The sequence below is a fragment of the Ammospiza caudacuta genome, chromosome 18 (assembly GCF_027887145.1).
Source record: "Ammospiza caudacuta isolate bAmmCau1 chromosome 18, bAmmCau1.pri, whole genome shotgun sequence".
In the NCBI taxonomy this organism is placed as follows: domain Eukaryota; kingdom Metazoa; phylum Chordata; class Aves; order Passeriformes; family Passerellidae; genus Ammospiza; species Ammospiza caudacuta.
This window is the reverse complement of record NC_080610.1, coordinates 8,488,034-8,515,477: the sequence shown is the minus strand read 5'-3', so window position 1 is coordinate 8,515,477 and position 27,444 is coordinate 8,488,034. Positions and strand designations below refer to the sequence as shown.

The 27,444-nt window shown below is 41.5% G+C and overlaps 2 protein-coding genes across 6 annotated transcripts in view; one reads left to right on the top strand and one right to left on the bottom strand.

The window, feature by feature from the left end:
• Window positions 1–2,637: 2,637 nt before the first annotated feature.
• COMT (catechol-O-methyltransferase) lies at window positions 2,638–25,136 on the bottom strand. 4 transcript variants are annotated; one of them, XM_058816438.1, is made up of 6 exons: window positions 18,902–19,083; window positions 17,491–17,543; window positions 9,636–9,918; window positions 7,702–7,895; window positions 6,343–6,474; window positions 2,638–3,908 (listed from the first exon to the last, which is right to left on the bottom strand). In XM_058816438.1, the coding sequence occupies exons 3-6, from the start codon at window positions 9,916–9,918 to the stop codon at window positions 3,729–3,731; spliced, it is 789 nt and encodes a 262-aa protein (XP_058672421.1). In that variant the 5' UTR covers window positions 17,491–17,543; window positions 18,902–19,083; the 3' UTR covers window positions 2,638–3,728. The 4 variants fall into 4 exon arrangements, with proteins under 4 accessions (XP_058672421.1, XP_058672423.1, XP_058672422.1 ...); XM_058816440.1 differs by lacking the exons at window positions 17,491–17,543; window positions 18,902–19,083 and adding an exon at window positions 24,948–25,136; XM_058816439.1 differs by lacking the exons at window positions 17,491–17,543; window positions 18,902–19,083 and adding an exon at window positions 23,968–24,191.
• Window positions 24,338–27,444, top strand: part of TXNRD2 (thioredoxin reductase 2) — a 31,959-nt gene continuing 28,852 nt past the window's right edge. For both annotated transcript variants that reach the window (XM_058816435.1, XM_058816434.1), the window contains exons 1-5: window positions 24,338–24,410; window positions 25,468–25,533; window positions 26,223–26,279; window positions 26,874–27,018; window positions 27,342–27,416. In XM_058816435.1, the coding sequence (XP_058672418.1) occupies window positions 24,338–24,410; window positions 25,468–25,533; window positions 26,223–26,279; window positions 26,874–27,018; window positions 27,342–27,416 (416 nt within the window). The remainder of the gene's footprint in view (window positions 24,411–25,467; window positions 25,534–26,222; window positions 26,280–26,873; window positions 27,019–27,341; window positions 27,417–27,444) is intronic.

Below are 27,444 nucleotides of genomic sequence, written 5' to 3'. Positions count from 1 at the left end.
AGGAACCTTATTTTCCCTTTGTGGATGCACTAATATGGCAATGAATAGCAGATGCTGTAGGTAAGGTACTGAGCTAAAACAAATATGTTGTTTTTACAACTGACATTTTATAGCTGTCAAAATGACTTCATTTCCAGCTTATCACAGGTTGGGCAAACAGAAGTGGTGAGTCCTGCAGGTGAAAGGTTAATCTGGTAACAGCGGGCAAGAAATATCACAGCCCTCATCTGTTTCAGGTTTCAGCAGTGTCTTAGGGTAATATTCTGTCCTCAGGGGTCCCCTCCCCAGTGTCTTTCTTTAAAGGTCTCTTAAGCACAGCAGTGGCAGGATCTGGTACAAGCTGATGGGGGGGTCTTTTGAAACAGGAAGGTGCTTTATAATCTCATTAACTGAGCTGTAGAGACAGAGGCAAAGACTGAAACTCTGGTGCTCTGTTCAATGTGTGTGTGTGCACAGCAATCATAGCTGTTATTTGTAAGGTACGTTATAACTGATTCCTGATGGACTGCTCAGCCAAGTAAGGACACATCACTGCCCTGCTGGTGTCACCTTGGGTGGGAGAGTTGGGATCTCAGTGGTTTCTCTCTTCTTGTTGCTCTTGTGGAGGTCTCTGTATGTTCCCTTCACTGCATTTAATTTGACTCATTGCTCAGAATTCTCCAGTGAGCTGCTTTTCACTTCTTCATGCCAGTGGGAGGAGGCAGTGGCTCCTGTACCCTGCTCTGTATTCAGACAAGTAAATTCTGATGGAAGGATCACTTTCATGAGTGCTGTTATGCAAAAGTCAGTAGTGCTATGTTTGACTACCTCTTAAATCCTCCTCCTTTCTTGAACAATATTTTGAAAGACAGTATCATGTCCCTTTGAGTTAACAAAGAGGCTCTGGCAGAAACCAGACCTCACTCTCATGCACTGCCTGAATCACTAAGGCAAGCTAGACAGTAACTGTCATCTGGAGAATAGGTGTAAATTATCAGTATTTGGTGAGATCAGCCATTTCTGACATGAGCTGTGAGAATTTGCAGAGATGTGTGTTTGTTGCTTTAGGGAAGTTCTTCCCCTTGGGAGCTTTCTATCAGTGGTCCACTCTCCTTAAACACATGCTCCACATGCACCATTCCATACACAGTTTGTGCAAGCATAGGTTGTGTCTTTTAACTGCAATAGGCTGATGTTGCAGTAACACCCAGTAGGTTTTTTAAAATATGTTCAAATTAGAAGATCCACTGTCTGCCTTTTCCTTCTCCCAGAATTCAAAGTGTGACTTTATTTTGAAAAGTGCCTCTTTTCCCTGGGATACTCCACATTTGTGTCAGTGACTCCAGATCATATTTGCTCAACTGCCCAAAAGCCTTTTTTCTAATTGTCAGTCATGCAAACTGAGTCTGGCTTTTTTCTTTTCATCCCTTGCCACCAATAATTAAGAGCATTTCAAAAATGTAGTGAAGTGGAAAATTTTTTTGTACATATGGAATTCTGCAAATATTCTGATAGAACATACATTGTGGTTTTTTTACTGTTTGCCATGTTGGAGATGCTTTCTAACGAAGTAAAATACCTTTTTATACTAAAAGATGGCTGTTATATTTGCCATATGTATTACAAATACATTATTCACTACTGCATCTTTTGAAATATCCATTCTATGGGTTCCCACCTTTCCTAATCTTGACAGTCTCTTGAACAGTAATTTTGGCCATTATTCTGATCCTCTCTTGTAAAGTGAAGAAGAATCTACCTGTTTACTCTTACTTATCCTTCTGAGACTGGTTTGCTCATCAGCCTGTGTGATGTGCCCTGCTGTGACAGGGGTTGGGTTCAGAGGTGTTTAGGGCTAAACACAAGCGAGGATTCTTTGGAGTCAAGGCCTTAGATACACAGACAAATTTTCTGGTCCACTGTATGTATCCAGATTTTCCAGTTTTCCCTACAAAATTGTATATGCCAGTAAGTGTACTTGAAGATTATTTTGCATTGCAAATTTTTCAAAAATTGCTTCCAACCACCTGAAGGAGTTTGGTCCAATGACTTGGAGTTGAGCTGAATACCAAGAGGACGTGCTGCTGAGCAATGTTACAGAACTAATCGCTGACTTTCAGTACAAGATGGAGGTGTTAGAACTCAGTGCTGGCTCTACACAGAACTGTCATCTGGAGTACAACAGAGTCACCTGAGGCTGCTTCTGCATAATCTCACCCAGTACAGGAAATCTTGTGTCTTTCATGATATGACAGTTACCTTGTCAAGAAAACTCTTGAAGTGTTGCCTTCTCCTGTCCCTGTGAAATGCACACTTTACAACCTGGCTGGGTCACCATGGTTTCCATTTCTAAACCGACTCTGTCACCTTAGCCCATTCTAGTTTTCTTTTGGTGATCCTCTGCTCCTCAGTAGTGTCCTGGAGGTGGATTTTCTGCAGCACACAGGCCAGGGGAGGGACCACTGTGGTAAGGTGGGCTATACAAGGAAGAAACTCATAACAGGCTTGAAAGAATTCATCCTGGGAAAGACAAGAATGGTTGTCCTTGATTTTCACTCTGATTTTCAACTGTTGGATCTTTCTGTGTCTGTTTCACTTCTGGAAGCCTTACGTGCAGTACAGAATTCATTGGAAAAAACTGAAAGTCATACCTTGCTCTGTTGTTTCTTACTTTTTATTTAGAAATGTGATTGTTGCTGCCTTATATAATCACAGCAGGACATGCTAGGAAATTCCACTGGATTTCTGCATTGTTCAGGTGAGTTAGAGACTTTGTATTGGCTTTGAATCTTCTCAGTGACAACCCACACTATTCACATGGTGTAACAGCACTGAGGGTAACCAGGGCATGCAGGACCCACCTGCTAGAACCCATTCTCTCTGGACTTTATTTCTATACAGCATCTTAAACATATCCAGCATTTCAGAATAAGCAGCTTGCCCTGCCCCTAAAAGCATGTACTATGTATGTACAATATAATGAGGGGAAAACCAGCATTTCATCAAGGTCAAATACTATGTAGTTTTGTGTTCTTTTGGAAGGAGTCTGCTCCTTTTGTTACCTGTCACTATATTTATTTTAATCTGTTTACTACTTCAGTTTTCCCTGCCTCTCCGTGGGCAGATTAACAATTTTATTTGTTTGTGTTTTCAAAATACTGTTTTGTTGTTCTCATCACTGCATGGGTCTGCCTTCTTTCAGTGTGTGCTCTTTTCTCTCACATAGAGATGATTAACTTTTGCAGTAAATGTGCAAAGAAGTATCTGATCTCACAATAGGAGCCTTCACTGCATCAAGAGGCATGCTAGTAATTTAGCAAAACCAGGGCACATGAAGTGGTCTTTTCTTGCAATATGAATGTTTTTTGTCACTCTTGGTAATGATTAATGAGTTGAGCTTGGAGACACAAGTCTTCAGAAGTTGCAGTGTATTTCTCCACCCTAAACCCAAATTGTGGTTGTTCAAGTTAAGCTCAAAATGATAGACTGTTGTTTGATGATGTGTTGGTCAAGGCAAGGCAATGTGCATCACCTTGGGTTTGCTGTGTTAATGTGGAACGATGGCACAGACGCAACTTACTCCATATTCTGGTTTCTACCTCACCTAAAAAGATCACTAGTGCTTGTTTAATTACAAGCTCCAAAATAAAAAAAATAGTAATTAAAAAAACCTGTAGAGCATGGACAAGTTAACCTGTGCAGTTGCATTTACATAATTTGAAACAAAAGTTGATTATTAATGACTCTCTTTATCCCAAAAACACAGCCTTCTCCATGGCATCTTCCACTTGCATATATTCCAGATGAGATGGGTAGTTAGTGCATTGGAAATGGGGGCTCTTGCGGACATAGTTAAGGAAATCTGGAGCTCCTGGGAAAATTATATTGTCAGCCAGAAGAACTGAGCCCTTCCTCAGCAAGTTGCATTCCTAGAAAGAAGAGAAATGGCTTCATAATGGCTGTTAAGCAGACATTGGCTTGAATGTAATGTACTTTCATGTTAACCAGGTATACTCAAGTGCCTGCATCCAAAAACCCATTGTGGTACAGGTCTGGAAGGTCCGAGAGACATGGGAGAAGCTGAGTAACTCTTGGATCCTTTGTGGTCATTTGCTAAGTTTTTCTGTTTATTAGTACAACATTAGATGCTGATTCTGAAATAGCAAATCAAGTGGAAGTGTGTGCTTTGCTCCTCAGCTTGTTTCCAGCTATGTCTACATGATCAGTAAGGTGGCTTTGTTTTGGCTGTCATGCCTCATGTTTAAAAACTTTTTTAATATGGCATTAAACTGCTGTAGTAGCTCTTTGGGTCACCTGAGTAGCATGTACTGCTTTGGCCAGACTCAGTCATATTCCAGAACTGCTAAAAGAATGAAAGATTTTCTGTGCTTGTTTTCCTTTCATCTTGAACAACTTCCTGCCATTTTGTTTGGGATCTGGGCATGAAGTGAGGTTTTTGCACAATGAAGATCCCTCTGATTAATTTCCACAAGACATAACTAACTTGCAGTAGTCACTTCAAGTGCAATGTTTATCCTTAGTAAATCTACAAACCTAATTTTTACTGGTATTTTTTGTCTAGAAGAAGTGCTTATCTGGGCTTACCAGCTGTTTTAAAACAAAGTCTGTAGTTAAATCAGCTTGTTGTTATCCTGTGGTTACAGGCAGTAGCTGTAGCCAAAACATGGGGTGTTTTTGGTCACTCCCAGTCTATGAGAGCAGCTCTGTTGATCAGTGTCCTGCAGAAGCTGTTGAGCTTATTGCTCTTGCCTCTGGGGACTGAACACCAGTCAGCACAGTAGAAGTTATTTTAGAGACGTCAAATACCCTCCAGTCTGTTTCTATTGCACAGCCTACAGAGGCTTAGAAGAGACAACATACTGGATTTTCCACTGGTCATCAGGATTTCAGATGCTCTTCATGTCTGGCTTTTTTTGTCTGGACCACTTCCAATATATACATATTTCATCTGAATAAATTCATATTCACTATTCATACTGCAATACCTGCTGAGAATGCATTTTAGAAAGCTTATGACACCTGAAAAAATCTGAGGATCTTTTCTTTGTCTTTCTCCTCTTAATTTCACGGGAGTTTTTTTGCAACTTTGTATCATAGTTGCATCAGACTGACCACTACCATGGAACTAAACCGTCTGTTTGCTTTGGCTGTGTTGGAAGGCTAAGTTCTGATAAGGATGCACTGTGGAAAGAGCTCAGTCATCCTTACACAGGCAGTTTAAAAGAAAGCATTCTCTGAGTACAAAATAACTGTACAGAGGGAACATTTTCTTCAGCTACTGCTGTGTAAATTCAATACTAGCTGTTCATAACCCCAAACAAATTTCCTTTTCAAACAGCTTTCTGGGGAACGGGGCTTAAAACTAAAAAAAAAACAGGGAGGCTGGGTCATAAAATAGTTGTAATCCTCAGGCAGGGGTCAGGAAGTATTTGGCAGGTTCCCAATCTGAGAGGCAGGCTCAAAAAAGTGGATTTATTTGTGAAGAAAATAATTGGAAAATGGCACTTCCATAAAAGCAGGCAGTTGTAGAAAATTCTGTCAGCTAGGAGAGCATCTGTATGTGCTGTGTTCATAAGTACAGATGCTGTCAATCTCAGTTAACACCTGAAAATACCTTCTTATCCAGATGTCCTTTGCCACTGCCTGCTGCTGTTGCAGCCAACTTATTTTGTAATACCCACAGCAATGGTCAAGGCAGCTTGGGAAGAAATAAGCATAATTTTTACACATTTGGGGCTGGACATAGAGTTGAACAGCATTCCCCTAGGAAGTGCCTGGCTGGAGCAGTCTGCATTCTTCTAACTTTTGCTTTGCAGCCAATTAATTAGGTGGAGTGTAAGGACTCCAAGACAAGTCATACTCCATGCTACCAAAATAGTATTTCATCAAGAGGCTCCATTTCATCAATAGACCCAGGCAAAAAAAGGGGTACTGAGGAAATTAGAGAGGTGGAGCTGGGATATGCAGGTCCCAGGTCTCACCTGCTCCCAAGATCAGGATGGGCTTTGGGTCAGGTGTTCTGCTTGGTGACCATGCACACACTCCTGGGAGTGCAAAGTTCAGGCTGTGCACTCCTCCAGGTAGGATTTCTACTGCACACCCGTATGTTCTGGAAACAAGGGTTCAGCAGTACTCACTGAGTCCTGAGCTATGTAGTGTTGGCAGTTGTCCTTAACAAAACTTTAGGGTCCTGTCCTTCAAATCCTCTTTCCTTGTAAGGCTGCTATTTTGGCTGCCAGTCTTCATTTTACTTCAGATGAGGTCCCTCATAAAGAATAGAGGCCTCACAGACATGAAGATATTTGCTGCTTTACTTTTAAGACTGGAATAGTGCAAACTGACCTGAAGCAGGATGGTGTCTGGGGTGTATCTGTCTTTCCAGTGGTCCAGGAAGACAAAATCCAGAGTATCCACTTCATATTTTTTTTTCAGCTGGGGGATAATTTCCTCTGAAGGGCCTTCTAGGAGTTTTACCTGAAATACAAATCTATGTGATGAATTGTGAACCATTAAGAAAAATCACATGCTCCCAGCTCATTTCAAATTGTAGCCAGACATCAGGGATCATGCTTATAGCTCAATATTGTGTCAGTTGAATTATTTGGCAGGGTTAGGTCAAATATATCTTTTTATTTTTGACAAACCAACTAGGTTAAGTTTCAAAATATGAATTTGGTTGGTTTGGATTTTGTTGATTTTTAAATTAACAACAGAAAAGGTGAACCTGTGTTTTTGTTATATAATGTGTGTGTTTACTGGAAACATGGAAATCTCCTGTTGCAAACAGTGATTTTTTTTTTTTTTTTTAAGTTACATCTCAGTTGAGTCTTGTAGTCCAAGGGAAGCAAAAGATGCAGAGAACAGGTTAGGTTAGAAAAAAGATGGAGGCTACAATATGTAAAATTTATATAGCCAGGAGAGGGAAGAGACAGGACAGAGGCTGTTACATCTTCCTCACAGGTTTATTGGAGTTACTACTGTTAAACTGTAAGCAGCTGCTGCACGTGGACTTTTGTGAGGCAAGCACCATATGCTGTGAGAGGAGGAAGAAAGTGGTAAGGAAATGTCTGTTTTATGACTCATAGCTGATCAGGAGATTAAATCAGATGGGGAAATGCAGTTTTAGATGTACTAGTACTTCAGGTTCTCTTCAAGAAGTTAAGAAACACATTAGAAGGTCCCTTGGTGTGGTTTATTTCCTCCAGTGTTTCCAGCTCCATTGAAGTGAGATGTCTGCTGAATAGACAGGCCCTTCTCAGGCATGAATCCCCCAGCCTGGGGGGGATATAGACTGGAAACACCTGCATCTCAACCAGCTATACAGAGTCAAGACACCTCTGACTGCACAAAACTTAGATACGGGTACTGTGACCAGCTAGATTTGGCTAAATGCTTCTCATTTGAAGTCCATTGCACGTAATACAACTGATTCCTGTGACCTTTTGTAACAACTTGGACTATGGTTCAGTTTTTTGTAGTTAGTCTTGACACCAATTTGAACCTTTTAGTTTATATTGAGAAACCCAGTATTCTGGCTTTTGGAAAGCAAGGTAGTGAAGTCCTGCTGGGAGAGGTCAGGCACTGTAACTAAGCATGGAGCTGGTTAAATTTATAAGGTCCATGGGTAAAAGATAAAAAAACCAGACCAAAAACAAAATCTCACCAGTTTTGCTGTAGTGGTTACAGACAAATGGTATTTACCTTATCTTGTACTCCAGCAAACTCAATCATCTGTTTAGCTATAGCAGCAAATTCTGGGTTGAACTCCACAGTGAGCAGACGAGCTCCTGCCTTCAGTAGCCGAGAAATCCTCACGGCAGAGTAGCCACAGTACGTTCCCAGCTCCAGGGCAACTGATGGATTGGCCTCTTGCACTGTCTTGTCCAGAATTTTACCTGATTAAAATGGGAAAAGATTACATTTTGACAAAACCAAACTGGTTCATATACAGAAGAACAAGTTAGTGACAAGAAACTTTAAAAAACCATGTACTCAGTTGCTCAAGACATTCAAAACTTAAGAACTGATGTCAAATTATATACTGTGTCCTTTGAAAACTGGCCTGTGATCAAGCTAATCATGGACATTTTAAGTTTCCAAGTGCAAACTTTCAACTTAAAGAAATCTTAGTTTCACAACATTGCTGAATAAGGAATTCCCTGAATTAATTTATATTCCCTGAATAAAACTTATGTAATTCCCTGAATCAACTAATTTATAGTGTTAGAAGGGGGAAATGCAGTAATTTTTCCCAAGAATTTACTGCAGAAACTATATTTGTGAAATATATAACTCCTGGATTTTGAGTGCTCATGTTTGTTGCTAATGTTACATGCTGTTGTCTGATATAAAATTTCTTATTCCAAATACTCATCTTTAAAGGAAAAGTCTACTTACAAAGCTGCGAAATATTTGGTTTCACTGCATGAATTTGTGGGATGGAAAATATTAGTCAATTGTTAATAACATAAAATGATCCCAAAAAGAAGTGACAGTGACTATATTCAGTCCTTTTGAAGGAAAGGAATTATTTGTGAGAAATTTCCTCTTATTTATATGACTAGAAACTAGATAACTAAACTCAAAAAGTAGTGGAAGGGATTTTATGCTAAGCCAATGGTCATTAAGGGATATTTTTCTGGGTGCTATTTATTAATATGATGATGAGGCATCTTGGGGCCATGTAGTCACTCTTGAAGTCTCAGAGACTAAAGATGCTCTAGCTTTGATGGCTTTTATCTAAGGCCATCAGAGCAAAACCAGAGTGAAATTAAGAATTTGATCCCAAATGTTTGAAGTTTAGAGTTTTAAGTATTCCTACTCAGCCATGACCCCCAGTTCTGCTCCCCTAAGCACCCCAGCCAGGTATGCTGAGGAGCTGCTTTAAAAACTGTAGACATGTCAGAAGAGCATTTTTATCACAATGCTTACAGTTGTTTTTCATTAGCTATGTTAATCCCAGACTAAGCAAATTTCCCCAGAAATTTCCCAGCAAGAGGTGCTTTTGTTTCTAATTCATAAGGGAACATATTAACATTTTGCCACTATAGTTTTTTTAAAAGATTGCTGTTTTCCTGCAGCTATGAAAAAAAGGTTTTGTTCCCATGTTTTTCTTTAGGAGACAAGAACAAGATGATTTACTTGCTAAATAGCAACAATGTCTGATATTGTATGACACGGATGGGACTTCTCCCTTCAACAGAAACTTCTAATTTTGCTTGCATATACAAAAGTCATATAGTTAAAAACAATTTTGTTTTTTTTTTTCATTTTGCTATCTTGCTGTTAAGGATCTGAAAGTATTTAACATAATGAATTATGCCTTGAAGGCACCCTATATAAAAAGTGAGGTATCATGCAACCCTAGATTTTTCCCATAAGTTGCCTCTCTCTGCTTACAAACTTGCAGTGTGCACAACACAGAAACCCACATGTGGGGCTGTGACTTTCTGGATTAGTCACTGGAGACCTGTCCACAAAAACATCTGCATGAGCAGGCACAACTGTTCACAGAACTACTCTGCTGACCACAAGGCTGTGTGGGTTGGGCTTTTTGCCATGTGAATACAATCAGATGGCCTGTACTGTGCTAGTCTTGAGGGATCTCTCCAGATGCTGACCCCTGCTGCAATTACCTTTCTCATCACCCACGTTCATGGCCCACTCTTTCTGGGAGCAGTATTTATCTATAGTGTCCAGCACACTATGAGGGTCTCCTCGCACTGCATTCTGCAGCACAAAATTTAAAATCCTCTGTTCTTTGCTCTGGTTCATGATGAAATTGGTTACTTTCTCCCGGATTATTTCATTCCAGATAAGGGCAGCAGTGGCATTTTTCCTGATGAGCAACACAATGAATAGCAAAATGAAAAGCAGGATGAAGACACTGAACAAAGGGACTGAAGAGATCTCCAGCATCTGGAAGAAAAGAGAAAAACAACCTAGGGTTAAGGTAGCACAGGAGAGGACTGTGCTTTTTGTAAATATTGAGCTAAATAACCCACAACCAACTGTACTGAACAGGAACACACAGAGTTTAATTATGATTGTGTCTAAAGTAGCTGTAAAAGGCTCTCTGACACTTGGTAATGGATGGTGCTCTGTAGCGCTTCCTTTAGAAGCCAATTTTACAGGCAGTCAACAAGTAGCTTTATTTAATGCTCTGGTCCCTTCCCCCACACAGCTGCTCAGTCCTGGCTCCAAGCATGCCACTGCACAAGGAGCTTCCAGCATCAAATCTGTTCTAGCTCCACCAGGAGCAACAACATCCTCAAAAATTTTGCCTAAGTTACCCAAGACCAATGACAAAGGGATTATCTCATTTAGGAGATAACAACATGCCTACAAATCTCTTCCTATTTGTTCTTGCTTCTCTTTATTGTTTCCCCAAATATTGTCCCAGAAAAATCCTATTTTTAAGGATGGTCTGACCTCCATTCTGTAGTGGGATTTGGCATATACACATGGGGAAAATCTATTCCACTACTTAAATTTTGAATCATCATGCAGAACATATCTTGACTTCAGAAGATGACTGAGTTTCCATGGAGATATGCTCAAGATACAGTAAAGCTGATTTTGTTCAGTCATTCTCTTATCTTAGTTGCAGAGCAAGTATGATTTGTTTGGAGCTGTTAAAAGTCGATTTCTTTTGCTTTTAAGCAGTCACCAATGTTAACAGTTACCCTTAATGCTTTTCTTGCAAAGTCTGACCTGAGATGTTTCCTTTCAAAGCCTGCCAGCATCATTAGCACATTAATATCTTGTTTCTTGGACCTTCTGAGTATTTTTTCCCTAGCTAATATGAGCCTGCTTCATAACTTCAACAGGATTATGAAGGCCTGGACGTCATTCTTTCTTCTTTCCCTCTGTGCAAAAGTAGTTCTACTGACCAGGCCCAATTGTCCTGCACCTTTCAGATGGGACTTCAGCTCTTTTTAGTTTTTCTACATGAAAATTTTTGACATTATCTGTCCACTAAAAACTTTGGGGTTGTGGAAAGATCATTAGTTTAACATTAAATATCTCTCTAGCTTCACTTGACTGGCCTTTACTTGACTTTCATGGCTTAGTTGATTGTATGGTTGTTGTTGATGGATTTGGATTACTGACACAGGTGAGAGATAATTATTCTGAACTCCAATGAATGGATGGAGCCCAGAAAACACTGCTTAGGGCCAGCAGAACTCTGATTTCCTGCCTCTGGACACAGGAAGCTGTGACCCTGCAGACCTGTGACTCAGTTGGTGGCAGTCCAGCTCCAGTCAGGTTCCTGTGGCACTGAGGAGTGCTGGCATTCAGAATTACTGCAGGCACTGCCAGACAGAATTCTCTGGTTAAAATGGACACTTTGGCATTCTCTGGGCAGACCTTGCCACAGGCTGTTGCTTCAGCACTGTCAGATCCTGCCAGCACGTTCGGGGGTGCCCTTCAAAGATCTGTCAGACAGCAGGAGTGGATGGGAGCAGCAGGATGAACTAGGTAGGGTATTTTTGGGGGAACAGCTTTCCTCCTTTATTGCTTAGCATTGATATGAGACCATTTAATGAGATTTCTCTAAACAGGGAGAGACAGCCTCTGTAGGCTAACTCAGCCCTGCTCCCTGTCCTGCAGGAATGCTGAGACTTCTTTTTCAGACTGACTGAATCAAGAACTCAGAGGGATCCACTTTTTTCCAGTGCCTCAGATCTTTGCACTTGAATCCCACATGAATGCTACCACACTTAAGAGCAGAGCTCACCTGCCTTCCCCAGAGGTTGGTCACAGGTAGAAACAACCTACTGATTTTTCCATTCCTAGAGGAATTAACTTATTTTGAAAGTATCAAGGAATGTTTTTCAACTACTGGGTTTTTTATTAATAATATTTCTGTATAACACACCAGCACCTTCATAAACTGGCAGTATGGGTTGTTCTTAGCAGAACTCCTTCAGGAGGCAATTATCCTGAAAACCACTTTCCAGAGAAGGTACCTTCTAAAAAGAGAGAAAATGACACTTTTGGTTTTATTTTCACACAGTATTTTTCAAAGTTTGTCCCTCTTAATTTCTGTCTTCTTAGGTGTGAAAATAAATTTAGTGACAGCAGTAGACTGTAAAGGCAGTCTGCCAAGAGCAAGAGGCATGGTGATGGTCACGTACCCAGAGGGAAAAAAGATCTGTACCAAAATAGGTAATTGCTTTCATATTCTTAGCTGGAAAATATTTGATATGAAAATTAAGTGTGTAACCAATTTAAAACTAGCACTACCTAGGAGACAGTCATGTTATGACAGCTTTAGAAAATGCAACAGCAATTTTAGTTTTAATGTGGATTCATGAGATTCATTAAGTATGCAATAAAAGTTGCATACAGTCAAGTTTCCCATAACCACTTATTACAAGGCAGCCACTCTTATTATTTAATGCTTATACTGAGGTTCCAAATACACAGGTTAGCACTGCAACCTCTTCTGTGCTTTAGAAACACTGTAATAAAGGGAGCCTTCTCTTTGAAAGGTAGAATTTGAAGTGGAAAATAGCAGGCAAATGAAAAATTCAGCCAGGGAATAAACAGAAAACTGGAGGGATAACATTATGGGAAGGAATGAATAACACAGATCAGTACATCTGGTTTTGAGAAGACAGTTTAAAAGAAAACATATTAAAATTTCATGCCCAAACCTGTCAAACTACTGATGAGTCTTTCTAAAGCACTGAGTTATTTTCTTATGCATCTAATCTTACTCATTTTGGCAGTTTCATAAGACCAAATCATAACTTGATAATGCAGCTCAGCAGTTTTCCCCTGATGTACACCATAATCAAACAATCAGCATTTGAATGGGAGTACCTCTGCTTCAGTTTACAGAGATTTAAAAAGACATTTTCAAAGAGAGGAGCAGACATAAAATGTGGGAATCTGCTGCCCCAACTTACCTGCCTGTGGAGATGAAACACCTAAGTCATTCCAGTGGCTTTAAAAGAAACCATGAAAACTGGCTCAGACTTAGGGATCTGCTATTATGCCAACAGATGCTAAATTAGTATTCAGTATCCCCTTACTATCATATGATCTTCAGTTTTTCTAAAACATAAAAATGCCCATGTGATGGAGCCCAAACCAATACATCCTGTTCTTTATTCTCATGCAGCTGACTCCAGCCATTTCACCAAAGGTTACAATAAGGATTTCAGTAATGCTATTTATCAATCCTTCTGGTACATTTTTCCAACCTCTGCTAAAAAATAATTCCTCCTCGAATTCCCTGACATGAAAAAATAAGGATTAGAATAACGGGTAACATCAATTTTTAAGGTAAGTCCAAGTAACCAGATTGATCTTTTTCAGTGTTTCATAAAAACTGTACAAAAGTTTTCATAGCACTGTTGGAGGAAGGTGTATGGAAATGTGTTGCAAACTACTGATTGCAACTTCTCTGATTCCAAACCAACATCCCTTTGCTAAAAACTGATGTTTATTGAGAAGGAAAAAGCATGTGAAAGTAAGCACCTTTAAATGGCCTAAGTTTTAACAAAAGCATATACCATAGTGAGATTAACTCAGTGGATTAAAGAAGTATCAAATTTGACTATTAAACTATTCTGAAGCTTACATTTCACTACATTATGAGTAATTAACAAGATGTCATTTCCTACAGATGCAAAAATAAGAGATGACAAATATTGAAATACTTGTGAGTTGGAAAACTGCTGGATAGAACATTTTTCTAATCAAGGTGAATACTTCTAAGCCTAATTACAGAGCTTCTCATTACAGTTTTAGCTTGGATAAACTGATATTGCTTTGCTTTGTACTGAAAATTAAATCCTAAACATTATCACAAAAAGCCCCACCCCTCTTGTACAAAGACAGCACATACATTATCCTGTTATTCTCCAGGGCTGGAATGAGAGCAAACTTTGTGACCCTGAGCCAGGGCACTTAGCTGTGAGTCTCATTTTGGCAATGGTTTTCTAATCTGGCCTTGGATGAGCTGTCTTATCATGCTCTGTGTTGCCACAAGAGTTAAAGTGACTGCTACGTGTGTAAACTTTCAATTGTAAAGCTGAATAAATCTTTTTCAGAGAAGCCCCTGCTATGAATGTATGGATAACACCTGAGGAAAGGCAAAGTAGTTTTGTCTGCACAGCAAATGCCTATGTGGCATTATTATTCTTGAGTTTATGAACAACTGGGAAAATGTAGACAAGCAGTGCTTCAAATGCTTTCCCAAAGGGCTTCCAGCCAGCTGACAATTCAGGCCTTTGAGGAAAGATGGTACAGGCAGTCTTGCTGTAATTTTTCATGCATTTAATCTAACTGCCAAGTGCTGGTTGGTTGTTGAAGAGTTCATTACCAGTCTCCACACATCCAGACAGTACTTTAGCATTCTGGTGCTAAAGGGTTTAGAATCTAATTTTGACTTTATTAACTCACATAACCTGGTGAATGGGGAGCACTTGATAAGTTTATATCATTCAACCTTTTTCAGCCTCTGCTGAAATGATGCCTTTAGACACTGATGCACTGAAGTAAGCAGAGGATTTGTACACTAGTAAGGATATATTAGCTGTTTGTGAAGCACTGTGAAAACAATGCAGAAGAGTCAGCACATTTCTACACATATTTTAACAATGTTCTGCACTAGGCCAGAGGAGATCTGTGCTGTGCTGGGACTGGAGTTTCTGACTCTCAGTCCTGTGCTGTCTTGGATGAGGCAATCTCTCTTTTGTGGCATTTTGTTTTTCTTGATGTTTTCCCAGAGAAAGAAAGGCAGAGTATTTTGGTCAGAAAGTCTAAGCTAACTTCTGCCAAACATATTGTATCCTGTTGCTGTAGGCAACACAATTCAACAGCTTTGTAATTTAGTACATTTAAAGGTCAAAAAAATCTTTTTACCTTCTATTCTTTTGTTATTGTTTATGTATTTTCAAGTGAGTGCAACTGTTCTGTGAAAAATAATCATCATATTGCCAAATGTGAATAGCTTGTATTTCAATGGAAACTTAGTCTGGGAGTTTGACATTCAGATTTTCCAGTGACATCATGAAAACAATCTGAACAGACTTTATATAATTTTTCACTATTTCTTGCCTGAAATCTAGATTTTCCTCTCAGTTTTTTTTCAAATTACTATAATTTAACTTCACTGCAAACTTATCTGTTTTCTACAAATGCAAAGTTCTGATGATTGTTTTCCGCCCCCATAGCCTTTTGTCTTCCCTCTCCTTCCCTCTTCTCATGTTGAAAGGAAACAAATACAAATTTCTTCTTTCTGAATGAAAGGCAGAGAACAGAAAAGTGCCTATTGCCTACTTGGGAGCCCCATCCAATAACCTTCATAAGGGTGTTTAAATCCATTCTCCCCACACAGATTTCAATTCAGATAATTGCTACCCACTTAAAACTCCCTTCCCAGTAGCCATTCTCTGGATGGTGTTCAGTGCTATTACCCAAAGCAGAAGGTTTGTACAATGGTTGTGTGCCCCATAAAGAAGTGCAGAGTTCAGAATGAACTGGCCACACAGAGAGGCCTCCTCTCCACCCAACATGCAGGTGCACAGGAATTTGTACCATTCTAATCCACACTGACCTAGTGAACACACTGCATGGTTAAAGCCAGACTCTGGGGTGAGAGATTCTTCAAGGATAAGAAATGCATTTCCCAGGCCTATACCAAGCACAGCTTTTCAGGAATATGACCCTTTCAGGTACCCCTAGGAAGTGTTTGTTTCTGATAGTCCTTATTCCTGCTGGAGCACTCCAGATGTGTTTGTATTATTTGTACCAGTGTTTAGGGGTTAGGGAGGCTCAGCAGAACTGTACAAATCCTACCTGGGAGGCAGTGGATTGACAAAAGCAGAAAGTTCTCTGCCCTGACAGCACACTAGGAGCTGGTCTGTGAAGAGTTTTCTAAGATGAGATTTTCATGCTCCCCAGGGAATAAAGTCAAGCTGTTATTGAATGACTTGGCCCCAAATGGATGTAGGGAGAAAGGGCTGAAAGAGCAAAGACCAAACTGGCTAACAGCTCTCAGGACAGACCTATTTCACAGTCTCTTCCTGATATCACAGGGCTGAATCCCTAGTGCCCCAAATCCCCACTGCACACTCCTGCCCTGCTTCCAAGGCTACCAGCTAATCTACTGTAAATCTGTCTCTCTCCCAGCACAGCTTTCTGCTGTCCACAGGCTGCTCTTCAGGTGGGGGGAGAGCACGACTGAAACTTGGTAGTGAGGACACCTGCTGAGGGATCTGAAGGATTAGGAAGGAAATCTCTGCTGAAATGATGACATTTTTCTATGAAAATTAACAACTCTAACACACCAAGGTGGGATTCTCCATAGCATAGCAGGTAATCAAACACTGTGTGGGAAGAGGGAGCCTGAGATAGAGCAGGGTAGGGATTGGTTTCAAATCCTGAGTGAAAGCTCCCCCCAGAAAATGCCTGGAGTGGGCATAAAGGGTCTCTGTCTAGAAATTGCCTTCTGAGAGAGCTTTAGAATGGCCTCACACATTAAGGTCTGTTTTCAAGGACTGCTGCCAAAATTATGTTTTTTCAAAAAATTCCCAGTCACTTTTAATTCCAGTAATCCTGAAGGAATGCTGAAAGAACAGTATGAGACTGGCAGATGTAAATTGGGTACCAGACTGCTGGGAAATATTGCTAAACTTGGATGGCAAATAAGTTGCTTGCAGTGTTAATGTGATCAAGTTCTTTTCTATTAATGCAAACTAAAGCTGTAAATCAGGAAGTTTTTCTTTTTTATTTCAATCCTGCAAAGCTGTGCAGATGTATGTGGTTCTGAACCTGAGGGCTTTGTTGGAGAAGCCCATGACTGTGTAAGCAGAAGGCAGAGACAAAGTAAAGGTTGTTTAAGGTGGTTGTTTACAGAGTTCATCAGTATGACGTGCATGACAGTATTGGTAAATATGAGTTAGTTTGTAAAAGACAGAAAGTAAAAAATATCCATTATGGGCATCAGAAGGATACTCTATAAGCACCAACAGGGCTGGTGAGCAAAAGTACTCGCTTTTTGTCTCTTCTTCAGAGATATTTTTGGAGTAGCAGAACTCCCTCTTGAGAATGAAAACCTCCATAAAGTACATCTGCAGCAAAACACTTATAAAAGCAGCTATTCAGCCAAATTTGACCGAACTTGAATGTGAAGCTTGACTTGCATTCAGCTTTTTCTTCAATATAAATGAATACCAAATTCCAGCACACTTATAGCCATAAATTAAATTTTCAATTTCAGCAGGGTTATCTCATCTCACTTCTTTCAGCTGTGAGGATTTACAATACAGTACAAATGCATTACACACAAATATGTCCTACTCTTTCTCTGTGAAAGCTGTTGCTGCCCACGGACTGGCTTCCTGACAATGAGTGCCAGTCAGAATGTGGAAAACACCACTTCCTTCCAAAGCACCACTGTTTAAAATAGTGTCATTATCTAAGATAACACATCACGTCAAGCCTGACAAATAAGAAAATATAAATATGTACCTTTCTTAGTGTAGCAGAAGCTGTTCCCTCCGATCTTTTCCTGTGCTGCTCTCCTGTGGATTTTACAGAATAAGAGTCCAAGAGCCTGCAGTATTCAGTCACATTCGATCACATCACAGGAATAGCTTATCAGTTCTGTTACACAGACTCTAAAAGGAGCGGTGTCCTTTTCCCCAACTCCTCCTTTCACAGATTCTGCACTCCTTAAAGGTGCTCGGTGCTCTAATAACCGTAGAGAAAGCTATTCATCTGTCCCCTAACGACCATGCTCTTGTTACTTAGTTACAGCACAGTGAATGCTGACAAAGTCAGGTGTGAGCCAAATCTGTGCTCACTATAAATGCAATGTGTTCAATCAAGCAACTTCAGGAATGAATTTGGCCCAAGGGATTTAGTTCTTTTTTCAGCTCAGACGTGGCATGCTAAAGCCAGAGCAGAATTGGTAGGAACAAGACCTAGGCATGTGGGTTAAATATAGAGTGCTGCTGGAGGCAGGCGAGGTATGGATAGCAAATGGCTTAATAGCAGCTACAGGAGGAGCTGCAATCAATACATTATAAATAGCACACTGGAATTTCTGTGGCTTCTAGCTGGAAAAATACTTTGCTACAAACAGCTCTAAGGTAAAGGAAGAGGCTTATTCTAGGAAATCTTGTTTTCAGCTTGTCTGTCTATACTGTTTCCTTTGAGGTGGGAACAATATGATCAGCTGCAATTAAATTGCACCATCGAAGAAAATCAGAAGAAAACCAAAAATCCCAACCACAATAGGGTAATAGTTCTCTCCTATATTCTCACTGCAAAACTCAGACCTAGTCAGCAAGTGTTTGAAGCTCAAGCCTAGAAACTTTTTAAAGACTTAAAGAATGTTTTTGTGCCAAGTTTGGCAGAAACAGGAGCTGAAGTTCTGAGAACTTCAGGCTTTGTCAAGTGATAGGGGAGGTCTTTGAAAGAATTAGGGACCACCTGAGAGCATGACAAGAGAAAACCAAATAATTTTAAGCAGATTAATTGAAAAAAGAATTGTGGCAAAAAAATAGGTGGATGAAGATAGAAATGTTTCTAGTAGCTCTAAACAAAACCTAACTAAAGCCCTGCAATACAGCACAGTCCCCAATGTCATTACAGAATAACTCTGAACTATCCCTTCCATGTATAACACAGCTTTAGCTCTGCAAATATTTTCTTATAATCTAGACATCAGGCACAACAAAGAATGAAGTAAGCAATACTGCAGTCCAGCTTCACTGACAGTAATTTCCTGTCTGGTCAAAAGCTGGTCGTGTCTGCGTGATCCCTGATACCTCCCACAATTCAAACTAGCAGAGAATTTTTTTTACTGCTGGGCTGTGGAGAAAAGAGTTAAAACAGCAAAACTTACTCTAAGCACTGAGTAAGTATACAGCTTTACCTTGTGTAAGTACACAGCTGCTCTTTGGAGAAGTCCTTGCAGTTAACTACAGCCAGTTGTGGGTGGTGTCAGCCCAGCTTCTGCTTAGCAGCATAATTTAGTGCCAAGACTCCCCAGATTGAGCAATATCCCGTGACAATACTTCTAAAAGTCTTCTAACTTGGAGCTGAATTATATTCTTCAGGCTCGAAGCATGGGAGGAGCAAACTTGCTTCTGCCTGCCCACAGCTGTTTACTTGTGTGATAAAAGCTTTGCCTGCAAGTAACCCTTGCTGTTGTCTACATATTTCATTACATAAGTAAAAATGGTGAATGGCAATAACTGCAAGTTAGACAAAACTAGAGGTTAAGTTGGTTAAGACACCCAAACTGTGTATATCCATAACTTGCTTCCAAGTTAATAGAAAGTTGAAATCTTGTAATATGTTATGGGGTATTTTCTTCCCCAAGAGAAGTTTCTTTGGTAGCCTGATAGATATTGGTTCATGCCTCTCTTTAATTTACCTGTTAGCCCAACACATGGTCTTTATAAGTATGGATATTTTTGCAAGTTTTTTTACTAATGCACTAAAAATGCTACAAACTCCACAGTGCATAAATTAATATACTATCTATATGACTTATCCTTATTTAGACAGTAAAAATCTGCCCTGATATTAATACATATTATTATTATCTGCCCTGATATTAACGCAGAGAGCTACAAATGTGTTGGTGTAATACGCTTTGTATGTAGGGCCAGGATCTTAAAAGACTTCAGAATATCTATCAGGTCCTGGATTCCCAGGGCACATCTGTGGGAAGGTGTAGAACCAGGATTCATTAGCCCAGGAGCAACATCACATGAATGGCAGCAGCTGAGGAGAACTGGCTGGTTCAGGCTGACTCACCCTGACAGCCACCACTCGAGCTCTGATCTGGCTGCACAAACTTGAGCAGGCTTGCTCATGGCCAGAGCTCCCACTGCAGTCACATGGAGCAGCGTGGCAGGGCCATCCCCATTGCTGTGCATAGCACGGAGCCAGAGCTTTCCCCCCTAAATCCATGCCTGGCACAACAACAAAAGGCGTTCCCTGCTTCTAATAACCCTGGACAAAGACTGGCTTTTAAAAGCTGAAACAAAGGGAGACAGGAGAGCTAGCACATTATCATAAACCCCACAGATCATGTGAAACACTGAGTGGAAGAAAATTCTTTTGAGCTTGCATTTTCAGAATAGCAGGAGGGATTTTCTTTTATGGGAATTTGCTGTTTTCCACAGTCAAATTAGTCTGTCTTGCTGAGAAACATGAAAAAGAGGAATTTTGAAGAAAGGAAGCACCACTCATGTCTGAATCAGGAAACTGCCTGGCAATATCTGAAACAGGAAACAGCTAAAAGAGAAGAAAGGTGGCCAGCAAAGTCGTACTCTAAATTTATACAGATAATACAAGCAGTTCAACTATTTTGTGTTTACAGTGCCTCTTAAAAAGGTTATCAGGAAGACTGAAAAAGCCTTTCAACTTTCAAGGACTTTATAACTCGTCACAAAAACTCTGAAGCAGTTAAGGCTACCACATTTCTCTCTTTTCTACCCTCACATTTTTTGGCAATATGTGCTGAAGCATTTGAATGAAGCCAAGAACTTGTGTTACTTGAAGCTTCATCTGTTTCTGCTGTTTATTTCCCTTACTTGCAATCAATTACTTGTTAAGGACAAACTATGAACAGAAGATGTATGTTAAGCAAGGAAGGAACAAATAAAAAGGCAAAGATTAAATTCTGAACTAGTCCTACTCTGAGACAAATTTCTGAAAATAATTCTTGAATAATCTTTAAAAGAGAGATGGTAAGAAACCAAAAGGTCCTACCTGATGTGAAGACAGCTTAGTTCAACCAGTGACCCAGCAGAGTTCACTGCCACTCTGTAAATTATTCATTAGGTCACATCACAAAATGCAGCCTCTGAGAGAATCGATTTCCCAGCCCACCCACTAAAAAGGACACAAAGTGATGACTTCCAAAGACAGGATCTACCTGACACCTCTCTTCTTGTCCCCACCCTCCCTGGCTGCTGATCTGGGAATGTAAGACATGAAGGAAACTATGCCAGAAAAACAGGCAAGACAAGAAGATGTGCTTGGAAAGTCAAAATTTTTAAAAGGTTTGGTAGAAAAAGTATTTGGTCCTGGTCATCTTCATGAGGGAGGATTTAAGTAAGCCATTGATAAATGTAATAAAATGTATTTCCTACAAAGGAAACAACATACAGAATTGCAAGCTGTCTTTACAATAAATTCAAAAGGAGAAAGTTTGCCTGCTAACAAAATCAATTCATGACCTACAAAGCACCTTTGTTGTTGAATGGATTTGTGTACATTTCCGATACAGGGCGTCTCCTTTACCCTGTCAATACCACACTCTTTAAAGTATATTGAATAAACATCTACCCCTGGAAATAAACCAAACCACAACTCGTGTATAAGTTCATTTATGACTTCAAATATGACAAGCTACAACTCACAAAATTCAGTGGAAATATGATGCTAAGTCTGATAACTATCTTGGAAGAAGTTTTTTTCATCTCAGTTTTGGAAGTATATGCTTTCACTGCAGAAACCCAAGGCTTTATCTAATAGATAAATAGAATATATTTGCTGCTAAAGGACTTAATACTTGCTTTCTTAAAAGAAATTAAGATGTATTTATAAATATTTATATATATATAAAAATGTGTATCACTAATTATCTAATCAACGTAATGCTAACCACAAAATAATTAAATTAAGAGTAGAAAGCCATATGAGCTGAGCCACAGGTACAGTAGAAACCACATTTGATAACCATTATCTCTCCTGTCCCTGGAAAAGTTTTGAAGTGCAGCACAGACACACCTACTGAGTGCTGACAGAAGGAAATACCAGGGGCTGCTGCTCTCACTGATTCTGTCACCATCAGCACAACCCACTCCTGCTCTTTGTCTCTACCACTCTCCAGGACCAATCAAGCCTGTGAGAATGAGCAAGAACAAGTGCAATGGCACAGCACAGATTCTGGACTTTCTTCTGAAGCTGGTCCTGATGGGAAAGCCTGTGGAGCTGCACTGTGCTTTACCCTGAGCTGTGGGATACAGCCCCAGCATCACATGGTCACACCGTGGCACAGCACCAGCTGTACTTTCTAATCTGAACCTCCTTTAGTGTTTTAAGGTCATTTCCTCTCATCCTTTCACTTGAGACACAGCAGAAGAAACCGACACCACCTTCCTTTCATTTGATTCAATTTAGTTTCACTTTGCTTTGCCACATTTAAGGCCTTTCCTTATTAGCAGAACACCATAATGCTGCAGGGACACCTCACAGAAACTTTTTTTGTGTCTGGGGAGAGTTAATTCTACCCTTGATCCTACATGTCTGAACTAAATCTGTGTGAAGAGCATATGCTCAACACTGCCTGATCCAACTCAGAATAGTGGTTAACATGAAAAGCTGAAACAACTTTGCATGCATGCACCTTGAAAAGCATAAAAAATTATATCTGAATATGCTCGAGGTTTCTTTAATTCAAAGGCCTCTCAGTATGCTCTAGTCATTTCTTTCTACTGCTGTTGCAGTGGGTAACAGTGTTTCTATGATAACAGGGGGCTTGCCTTTTGGTTTTCTTGTATTTTGGGCAGGAGGTTTAATAGCAATGATGCTGGGAAAAAATCATCAATGCACTTACTGAAGTGATAATAATTCCTGTTTTTTTAAATGTATTTTCAAACATTAACGGGGTGAACAAAAATAATGAGTCTACACTGGAGGTGAAGTGAATTCTATAAAACTTTATTTGAGTATTTTAATTTCCTGCCATTTCTCCTCAGCTGTGGACCAGAGGATCGATGTTTTCTGAAACAAAATGGTTGGATGCTGCCCCCTTGTGAGCGAGGCCCCTGCTCCAAAGTCTGAACCACGACTGTCTAAACCCCTTTATTTTTCTGTAGAAAACACATGTGATTCTCTCGTCCCAAACTCTGCTTTTGGCTGTGGTAGCACTTAACACATATGACCCCCTACTTACAGCAGCAGGCAGGGCGAGTACTGAGCTTCAGTGAAGGCCAAGCCAGCACCTCTGAACGAGGAAAACTCATTCCCTTGATTTGTTTTGATCAATGCCAGCTTTGAGGCTTTTACCTCAGGCTGTCAGAACACATCACAGGCATTATTAACTCTCAGAGCTCCCATTGGGGCTAGGTCAGCAGCATCGCCCTGGTTTAATCAATAGCAGGCATGTGGCACAGGGATAGGGATGCTGCTGCAGGCTGAGGCACTGGAGGCACTCTGAGTGGGTGTCCCAAGCAGAAATCTGTCCCAGCACAGCCCAGCCATGTGTGCAAGCTGCTGATGCAGATCAGGGTCAGTGACCCACACTGCTTGGGCCCCACTCCAGCATTCCAGCAAAGGAACCCCTTTGTTCAGACCTGAGTCCTGCTCACAATCCTGAACGTATCATAGTCACAGAACATGGAGCAACACCGAGTGTAGCCTCTAACACCTCATAGAAGGTGCATTGTTAAACCTCCTCAGAGGCTTCTGTCAGCCAGTGACCTCCACCTGAGGAGGGGCTGTGGCAGCTCCTATCACTGTGTCTGCTACAGAGGAATGGCTGGTTCAGAGGAGAAAGGACAGGTCTTGGACACCAGTGAAGGTTTTGGGCTGTCATCATGATTCTTTTCTTTCCCAAAAGGCCTTTCCCGAGCCCTTTCTAGAGCAGGATCAGGGGTGAAGCCAGTCAAGAAAACTGTGGGATATTTTTTTCCTTCCAAATGTCTAACTTTAACACAAATTTTAGCTGATTTGAATTGAGGAGCCCAGAACTGCAATGTTGCATTCAGTTCTGGGCTCTTCAGTACAAAAAGACAAGGGGCTATTGAAGAGAGTCCAGAAGAGGCCACGAAGGTGATGAGGTGGCTGGAGCATCTCTCATGAGGAGAGACTGTGGGAGCTGGACCTGTTCAGTCTGAAGAGAAGACTGAAAGGGAAACTCATTAATGATATGACAGGAGGAGAAGCAATGGCCATAAACTAAAACACACGAGGTTTTACCTCAACATGAGGAACAACTTCACGTTGGTGGTGGCAGAGCACTCGAACAACTTGCCCAGCGAGGTCGCGCTGTTTTCCTCTCTGGAGACATTCCAAACCATTCCACCTGCTCCAGGCGGCCGTGATTTGTACGGTGGTTTGGACTGGGTGGTCTCCAGAGGTCCCTTCCAACCCTAACGATCCCGTGCCGGTGTGTGTGTGATTCACCAGAGCCGGTGCCCGTCTCCCCCAGCGCCGTGAGGGCTCCGGGCCGAGCGCTCCCCTCAGGCGGCTCCCGCGCGCTCCCCACGGGGCCCCGCCGCCCTCCGCTCAGGCGCTGCGCGGCCAGCCCGCGGGGTCCTGGCGGGCGCGGGGCCCTGTGCCGTACAGCATGGCGGCGCTGTGGCGGCGGGCGCGTCCCCCGGCAGTGTCGGGGCTGTGCCGTACGCTCCGAGCGCTCTCAGGTACGCGGTACCCGCGGGGCTCGGGCCCGGCAGCGACCGCGAATTCGCCGCTCCCCGCGGGAAGCGCCTGCCCGCGCCCTCTGACGCGCAGAGCGTCCGGGGAATGTCCCCCACGCCTTTCGCACCACCCGTAGATCACAGACTAGAGCGACTGCTGTGGCGACCGGGCCGCCTCTCCGCTCTACTCCGAGGCGGGGCGGGCGGGGGCCGCTTCCATCCATGAGGGCTCTGGCAGCCACCGCCGCGGCCGGCGGAGCCCGTCCCTCGGCCCCTGGGCGCTGAGGAACCCCCGGGTTCACAGGACGGTGCAGCGGAGTGGGGGCTCCGCAGTGGGGCTGGGGCTGCCCCAGAGGCAGCCAAACCTTTCCTGCGGGATCACCGCCAAAGGGTAGCGGCCCTCCCCGCCCGCTCGGCAATCCCAGGGCAATTCCCCCCGCCCGGGCTCGGATGCTGCGTGGGCTCGGTGCCCGCCCTGCCCGTGATGGCTCCGAAAGCAGCAGCGGCCCTGTGCCCTCCCTAGAAGGAGTCATCGCTCACCTGCGGCTGCTCCCGCCGCCTCACAGCGCGCCGGGAGCCGGGGCTGCTTTGCTCCGAGCCGGTCTGTGCCGGGGCCGGTCTGTGCGGGGCCGGTCTGTGCGGGGCCGCTTCCCTCTGACCGCGTCCCACGCCCGGCAGGGCACACACGGCATGTAAAGCTTTGAGTCCGATAAGGCGACCCCGCAAAAAAAAATCTGCGTAGAACTCGCTGCTGCAATTCCCAGACAGAGACCAGTACTGGATCCCAGTTGCGTTAATTATGAGCCTCTTGGGACGTTGTCTGAAAATTTAATATAATTTCCCATTTTGTTTGAAAGTGCTTTATTTTCTGTATTTCATTCAGAAAACTAGAGTAGATTACTTAATGAACAAACCACAGCGCTAGAGTGAAGTGAGGAAAACCCAAATCAGCAATAATCAATTATAAAAATAACTGTACTCTGATACTGTCCTTCTTACATACCTCTCCCATCTTCCTGATCTGTTTCTATTCCTTCTTTTTTTCACGTCCTCTTCACAGGAAAGAATGAGTATGATCTTCTGGTCATTGGTGGAGGGTCTGGAGGCCTTGCTTGTGCAAAAGAAGGTTTGTATGTGTAAATAACTAACAGAAGTTTTGGTTTAACTTCAGTAGGGTGTAAGGAAACTGAGGGAAGTGTTACTGATAATGTTAAAGCTTTATAAGAAGCATAGTACGCTCAGTACCTGTACATCAATCATTAACTTAGCTCCATATGGTTAATCTGCAAATCAATTCACACCCTCAGATGGTGTGATCTTTTTTGGCTTTCCTCTTAACCTTTTAAAATATGTTTCTTCTTTTGTCATGGGAAAAACTAGTAAGCTTTAATTTCACTGTTGTAAAAGTATTCAGAGTACCTCCATATATACTGTACTTTTTAAAATACTGTTCTCATTTAAAACAATACCTTCATACTGTATCCAAGATCTAACTGCTGTAGAGAACCTTGCCCCCTTTGTTTGTCAGGGTAGCATGTTCAACAACCCACAGTGTTCTTAAACATCTCATTTGAGGTCAAATTGCATTTTTAGGGTCAGTGGAAGCTGGAGGCCCCAGTCTGGCTTATTGAGCATCTTCCAGAGAATTTGCTGACTATGTAGGCAGGTTGGGTCTCTGGTCTGGTATCTTGAGTTAGACAGAAAAAACACCAGCTGTCATCTCCTGTATTTTATCTCTGTGTGTGCTACTAAAAATGTTTATGTTTGTGTATTTCTCCTTCCTCTAAATACCTTACTTTGCTTCTTTGTTTACAGCTGCTCAGTTTGGAAAAAAAGTGGCTGTTCTGGATTATGTTGAACCTTCCCCACGAGGTATGGAAGAGAAATAACAGGGTAATAATTGGACATGCATATCATTCAGCTGCTCAGGTGAGCAGGTTGCTCCAGAGAGCAGTGTCCAGTGTCCAAAGCCTGTTTTGCTTGGAGAAAAGTCTTTAAGCCCAGCTTGTGCCATGGCTTGTTCTCTCCAAGATGAACCAGTTGTGCCTACTCCCCTGTACATTAAGCTTGTTAGCAGTGCTTGATGCTATAATTTATAGTGGACTTTGGACTTAAATAAGGAGAATATTCCCTCTGTCAAAATAATATTTACAATTTCTAAAAATTACTAATTGTGTCATGCTGAGGTTCCTTGTATACAATGCACAAAATGAGATCTGCAAACATGAATGTTTAGTTACTGAATCTTCTGAGCTCTGAGAAAAATCTTGAAATTACTTGAATTTTAGAAGAAAAATGTACAGAGATGGTTTTTATCAAACAAATGAGCACAAAGCAAGTTATAAATTGATCTGTAGGAGACAGTAAACTGTGTTTTTACAGAACTTTTTACTTCCCATGGAGCCAACTGCATTGTTACACTAATCTAATTTACTTTTTTTTTTCTTTCTTTGTTTTTTTCCCAAGGAACTTCATGGGGACTTGGTGGAACTTGTGTGAATGTTGGCTGCATTCCTAAAAAGCTTATGCATCAAGCAGCCCTTTTAGGGAGTGCCCTTAAAGATGCCCAACACTATGGCTGGAATATACCCCAACCTGTTCATCATACCTGGTAAAGACTGTTGCTTATATCCACTCCTGTGTGCTGCAAATGCATAACAATAACCTTTTCCCAGCTGGTGTTTATTATGGGACAGTTAGGGAAGTGAATTTTGCATGTGAAATTTTAACCTGGTACTTGTTAAAAAACAGAATTAGTTTCTGGTTTCTCAGGGCAGAAATTATGTTGGTTTGGACTTGATAATTTGCTTTTACAATAAAAAATACTGTGGTTCAGTCCTCATTTTCAGCATATATCTTTGCCAATATCTTTGTGTTGCATAACCTGAATTTGTAATATGATGACTTCATGTTCTGTCTCTTGTTTTGTGGCAGGTCTGTGATGGCACAAGGTGTTCAGAATTATGTGAAATCCTTGAACTGGGGACACAGAGTGCAACTACAAGAAAAGTAAATAAGACTTTGAAGTTTGTCTTTC

Coding starts and splice junctions, on each gene's coding strand:
- COMT (XM_058816440.1), bottom strand. CDS start 9,918: ATGCTGGAGATCTCTTCAGTCCCTTTGTTCAGTGTCTTCATCCTGCTT. Junction 7,896..9,635: donor GAACGTGGGTGATGAGAAAG/GTAATTGCAGCA, acceptor CATTTTAATCAG/GTAAAATTCTGGACAAGACA. Junction 3,909..6,342: donor CAGACACCATCCTGCTTCAG/GTCAGTTTGCAC, acceptor TCTTCTTTCTAG/GAATGCAACTTGCTGAGGAA.